General features: G+C 44.9%; 1 protein-coding gene across 1 annotated transcript; it reads right to left on the bottom strand.

The window, feature by feature from the left end:
* Positions 1-5406: 5406 nt before the first annotated feature.
* LOC133886912 (uncharacterized) lies at positions 5407-6735 on the bottom strand. The gene has a single exon (XM_062326824.1). The coding sequence runs from the start codon at positions 6703-6705 to the stop codon at positions 5701-5703; it is 1005 nt and encodes a 334-aa protein (XP_062182808.1). The 5' UTR covers positions 6706-6735; the 3' UTR covers positions 5407-5700.

Raw genomic sequence — 6735 nt, 5'->3', positions numbered from 1 at the left:
GACTTTATCAAGGCGTCAACTCCACTGGAAACCTAGTTCAACGGATTAAAAAGAACTGTTGAGAAAAATCAGCCATTTTCTCGAGGACTTTTACAGTACACCTAAATGAATGTATATTGTCCATTTTTTTCATCCGGTGGTTTAGACTGACCCAATAATACTCTATCACTCATCAGTATCATGGGTATCATTAAAGAGTATTACGGGTATCATAAGGGTAGGATTGGAAAAAAACTATAATAAACTTGTAAATTATATGTTTAATTAGGGAAGATCAAAATATTAGTTTATTCTTCGGATAAGCTTTCACTTATTCTGTTCATTTCATTTATTAGGGTTTTCACCTTTTGTCGGTCGGTCGATGATGGGTGGCGAAGGTCCGAAGTCCGGTCAGTCAATGACGTAATTACCCCTAAGGGTATCAAGATAATTACAATAATACCTACTAAAATGGAAGGTTGGATCATAACAATGATACTCTCCATCATTTAGTATCATGATGTACTGTAAAGGTTCTCGTTGTGTAATCTATCTTGCAACCAATGAGCACAGACGTTTAATCAGTTCGGCAGAACTTGACTTCACTAGTGTGACCTTTTTTCTGCACACGCACGCATGCATGCAGCGCCGAAGAACCGGACAAGCAAGCAAGCAAAGCATCCAAGCTGCGAGCCTCCAGCGAGGTGAAAAGTGGCAAGTTTTCTTTCACTAGGGGCGGTTAACCTAAGCACCACGGATTATATCTCTGTTTGGACTTTGCTCCTCGTGTTCAGTCCCAGGACTTGGGCGGTACGGTCCCATCTTGCCTCGTAGCGAGTAGGCTCAACCCGCTTAACCCGACGGGTCATGCCGTGTTAGCACGGCAAGCTTATGGTCAGGACCAAACACGGACTATGGTATATCGTGTCGTATCAGCTCAGGCACGACGCTCTCGTTTGGTCATTACATAGTTCGTACAACACATATGCTAATTGCATTTAGTCCGTCGATGTTGGCGACCCATGCGAAGTGCAGTGCAGTTGCTTTGCAAACTTTTTCCTTTCTCCGTCCACTTGTACGCCCACAACAATAGTGGATAATGCAACACAGCAGTACTACAGTATAGTAGCATCAAGCAGATGGATAAGACCCGATAGTATAATTGGATAAGCATAGAAAGTGGATGCAACTAGAAATGAATAAATAAAGATAATACTAAGAGCAGAGGAAAAGGAATAATTTGGAGAAAAAAATGCAATCGGGGAACATGAACTTTATTAATAGCAAATACACGTTAGTACACGGTATAATCAAAAACCTTACACCCAATATGGGGTTTCCCCGATAAGAAAAAAAAGTACAACATACTATTATAAAGATAATTAATCTTCACCTTCGAGCTCGAGATCGGTCATGGCATTCGTGATCTCTGGGTCATCTAGTTGGTGATGCCGTCGAGTTTCCTCGGCCTCCCAGTCCTTAAGTCAAGTGAGTGCCTCGACCATCTCAGACGTAAGAGACGACCTCCGTTCTTCGATTATTCTTCCCGTTGTGTTGAATGTTGATTTTAAAGATACAGTTGATACTGGCACAAAAAGAACATCTCGTGCGAATTGGGATAACATAGGAAAGTGATGTTAGTTGTCTCTCCACCATCCAAGGAGGTCGATCTGGTCATCATCCTGAAGTAGTGGATCATGAGAGATATGATCCAACTAAAGGAAGTGGTTGAGCTCTGTGTTGAGGTTCTCAGATGACTTAGCCGGCTAAGTTGAGGAAGAAGAGTCCTTACCCTTCAGTTTCTTCCACATGTTAACCGTCGTAGTTTTTCTTTTCTCATTTTGTGTTGGTTCAGAGCTCGGGCAAGGTTGACCAAAGTTCTTCGAGTACATACCAAACACTCAAAATATCTCATATTTGACATGTGAGTAAGCAGTTGAGTAATCAAGATCAAGTGCATCACCACTAAAACAGAATGCAAGATCTAATTTCTCCAACTTCTTACGTGGATCAAAGATGAGAGCAAAACAATATAAGTGTGGAGTAGCATAAATATTTTAAGTATTTTTTTACTTCATTGCATTAATAATAGAAACTGGCATTTCTTTTGTACTATGCTCATCAAACGTGTCAACAATTTTCATAAGCCATTCAAGAACTAGAGGAGATGCAGAATACTCCCTCCGATTGCAAATGTATGTCGTTTTATACTTGTGCACAAGGATTAAGAAAGTAGATCAAATGACCTTGCTGCCTTTATTTATTCTGCATTGGAAAAGATAACTCATTGTGAGAGTAATAGCATTTATTAAACAAGTGTAAGAAAAAAACAAAAGAGAAAAAAAAGTGCATAGAAGTTCGAGAATGACTTATATTTAGAGAATAGTTGAGAAGGCTAAAACGACCTATATTTGCAATCAGAGGGAGTAGTAAATACTAGACAATTGTGTTGATGTGTTATAGAATAGTTTTAAGAGATGACATAAACTTGTAGCAACTCCCTAATCTTTGTTAGTAATTAATATGCCTATACCTTGAGTATTGATAAAATTGCTAAAAATGTTCTCGTACCATTTTACCTGTTTAGCATAATGTATGTTGAGTTCCAAAAGACTTTCATGTCTAGGCCGAATTTTCTTGATTTTAGACCATTAATCTTGCAGTACTCCTTGAATTTGTTGTATGCCAATGGGGAGCTCGAAAGAAAGTGAATAGCAATGCGGATAATGTTTAAATATTGACTTATATGCGACATACCTGCTTGTACCATGAGATTGATAATGTGATATATACATCTTTGATGTAGAATATATCCACCAATGTAGCTTTGCATATATGGTTCTAATGTCCTCAAGGCCTATGTATTCATCGATGTGTTATCCAATGTAATAGAAACAATCCTATTTTCTATCTCATATTCTTGAATAACCTCTAGGATGAGTGTGACAATGACCTCTATAGTATGAGACTTATCAATAACCCTGAATCCTAGGACCCTTTTGTTTAGCTTGTACTCATTGTCTATGTAATGGGCAAAAATACTAAGGTAGCTTGTCTTCTGGTGTAAAGACGTCCAAATGTCTGATGTCAAGGCAACATAAAAGTTACGACCCAAAAACTTTGTTTCAAAAAATCTATTTTTTCTTGATACCTTCTCATTATATCTCTCTAGGTGTTTTTTTCTAGACACATTACAGTATTGTGGACAAAATATTTTTTATCATTCTTTCAAAGCTAGCACTTTTGCCCACCTAATAGGTAGATTTTTTCATAACTATATGCCTAGCAATTTCATTGCGAGCTACTTGAGGATCATAAACCATATACTTACAAAGCCATCTACATGTTCAGTTGAGTTTGCACTCTTCCACCTTGTTCTCGCATAGCAAATTTTTTCAAGCATACTAGATAATAGCAGTTTAGATACCTCGTACCACGATGTCAGCCTACACCATATTCCTTATTGCAATAATTTAAGTTGTAGAAACTACAACCAACTTACTATTGCATATTTCTTTATTCTTAGTGAAATGCTTCCAACATTCTACTCCCTCATTTGCGGAGCAGATGGCCTGATAGTATCATTAGTCATCACCATCTCCGCGATGGGGTAGTTGATCGTTGCTTTCTCCGGCATGGAATAGCCTTTGCATTCGTATTGCTCCTCCTCCTTGTAGCCGTCCACACCGACCAAATGACAGTCGTCCATCCTATAGTCTCCCATGCTTGAGGACAGACGATGTGGATCGGGAGCCTCCGACATGGACAAACAAGGACTTGGAGAGTTGCCACGTACACAACACCTTAATACGCTTTTTCTCCTACCAATGCTACCACCAGGGAGCATATTTTTGTGTGTAAGGATTTGACGTTGTTGCTAGTGTGAACTGTGAAGACTGTGAATAAATGAGATGGTGACGGCGAAACAAGCAGCAAAAATATGGATTATATAGGCATTATGTGAACGTTGGTTTTTTCTCGTTGCCTCTCCAATCATGTCTGCTCCCTCTTTAGTCATGTTAGCACTGCTAGCATATAAACGTATCCTTCTTTAGTCATGTTAGCATAGTTAGTATACATACTCATCATATTGGAATGTTGCAAGTGAAAGGAAGTGGCATAGTTATATTGTATTTGCATGTACCTAGTCTCTACATGCACCAAGACTTTTTGCTTTCACTTGTATAGTTGCATGTATACATGCATGCATGGAATGACCACATGAGTGAGAGTTTGGTACGCACTCAAATGCGAGTGACGTTGGTGCTGACGGGCTCTTTGCACGCCGATAGATCTTTATTATGACTACATGCCATTTTCATACCATACCTATCTAGTCATTACCCAATATTTAGGTCGGTTGTGTCACCTACCGTGTCAATACTTAGACACGGTACAACCCACGTATCCGTACTGTACTAGTCAGACCTAATTTTTCTAGTACACATAGGTAATGTCAAATTATCATGCCTTGCACCGCCCTAATTCAGCCTGGCCCAAGTGTTATTAACCTTGCTAATCAAGGTTGCCTGAGTCTTTTAGCTCAAGGAACAGCCGGGTCCCGATGGTGCCTGCCGGGTAGGACGGTGAAAGGCCGTTTGTTCGGTTACCTTGGGGAGGTAAAAGTAAACGCACTACTGCTCCACTCCACCACAAAGTAAACACTAAGTTAATTCACTGCAGCACCTCTGTGCCATGTCTTGAGATTATAATTTCTGGCCGGCCCCGAGGTGCAGATGTCATCCGTCACGTGAGGCGTACTCAACCAGAAAAAAAAAAAAAGAATGACTTTACTCTACTGTTCAGCGAAAGCAAGAGAAGATTTGGAGAAGGCCTCTCCTTTCAACGAAGCTTGTAGCTGAGGCGACTCATGCAGTTCTTGGTCTTTCTATCCTGTTCTTTTCAGGATTGAGTCTCTTGTTTTTCTTCGGATGAATCCCTAACGGTTATACCAGATTTTACCCTTGTTTTTTTCAGTTGTTGCAAAAATAGCTTTTTTTTACTAGAAAAACTTTGGAGATGAAACTGAAAGGGAAGTTTGCTGGAAGGGACAAGTTTGTTGTGAACAAATGAGACATGCATGAAATCTGCCCTGGCTTCTGTTTTTCTTCCAGATCCAGCAACCCTTTTTAGCTACTTTTCTTGGAACTGAAACAAGAGTCTGTACCGTTACTGAACTACGACAAGTAATAACAGCAAGAATCACTTCAACTTCTTCCAAACCTGTCTATGGAAGAAGAATTTGGAGAGGAAGGGAAACTGAAGCCGGAAAGGGGAATTTTGCAGTGAACAGAGGAAGCACGCTAGATTTTACAAGTTCGTTTTCCATTCCTGAACAAATGTCCAAAAAGAAATTCTGCATAGTTCCTCAACAGCAAATTGGTGTAAAGCTTCAATTTTTCATGTTGTAGAAACAGCAACAAAGGATTAGTTACCCATTTTTGTTCTTAGCTCATACGAACAAGCGAGTAGCAGTAGTACTGCTAACTTTTCCACTAATTTTCACTAGATAAACAATCTGGTTTACATCACCCAAAATCCATACAGGCTATAGATAAAACGCAAAAGAACAACTTCTACTAGCTATTTTCTATGCAACTTTTTGCAGTTCTTGACACCACACTGCCGCTAAACACTTCCACAGTAGCAGTGATAAGGCCCCAGATGAGCTCCAAGAACAGCGGCGGCGGAGTGGCCGTAGGCCGGTCACCTAGTCACGAGTCATGACCTGGGGGAGACGGTGGCGGCGTTGAGCCCTCGCGCGAGACCGTGGACGGCGCCGTAGCCGCGGTTGCCGAGGCCGATGCAGCCGAAGAGGAGAAGGCCCTGCCGGTACGGCAGGTACGTCCGCCGGCGCATCTCCTCCGCCTCCGCCCGCCGCGCCTCGTAGAGTCGCTCGTGCGCCGATCTCCTCCTGCAGCGGCCTGTCGCTGTCCCTCTCGCCCTGGAAGCGGCTGGAGATGGTGACGGCGATGGGGTTCTCTTTGGCGCGGGAGCGGGAGACGACTGAGTCGGCGGAGCTGGAGCTGTAAGATGGTGAGGGAGTTGGTGGTTCTTGCCGCCGTCGGACTTGCTGCGGTGGAGAAGGTCCTTGAGGAACCCCCACCGGCGGGAGCCTCTCGAGGAGGAAGAGGACGCCGATGCGGACGAAGCGGTGGACGAGGAGGATGACGACCGCGACGCCGCCGGGGTCGCCGCCGCCGGCTCGTCGGCGGGTTCGGACTCCGGAGCCGGCAGTGGTGCGGGGGAAGGCGTCCTCCAGTGGGTCCGGAACGGGGACAGCGAACGCGCCTTCCGCCGAACGGAGCGGCTCCGGATGCGCCCGCGCTCGTCCGCCCCCTCCGGGCCGCCGGCGTCGCCCTCCTCCGTCCGCTGCGCAGCCAGGGTGTCGCCAAGGAGAAGCGCGGCATCAGGCTGGGGCTGGAGCAGCGCGGCGGCGAGGCGGACGGGGCGGATCTGACCGTTGTGGAAGAGCTCGTCGGCGGACGACATTGCCGCGGCGGAGGGCGAGGGGAATCGGGACGAGAAGTCGAAGTCGAAGTCGAGGCAGCCGCCGAAGTCGCTGCCGCCGCCGCGGGTGGGGCTCGCCGGGGCGCTGAAGAAGCAGGCGCCGTGGTGGGGCGGGAAGGGGTGGTCCCGCGTGGGGCTGGACGGCGCGCTGACGAACGGGGTGGAGCAGACGCTGTCGCAGCCGCCGGCGTCCTCTGCTGCGGCGGTGGCGGCCATTGTGAGGAGGGCGGCGGCGGGGTGGCGATG

This window comes from Phragmites australis, chromosome 12 (genome assembly GCF_958298935.1).
Source record: "Phragmites australis chromosome 12, lpPhrAust1.1, whole genome shotgun sequence".
Taxonomy (NCBI): domain Eukaryota; kingdom Viridiplantae; phylum Streptophyta; class Magnoliopsida; order Poales; family Poaceae; genus Phragmites; species Phragmites australis.
The sequence above is the reverse complement of the archived record's forward strand: the minus strand, read 5'-3'. Positions and strand labels throughout refer to the sequence as shown.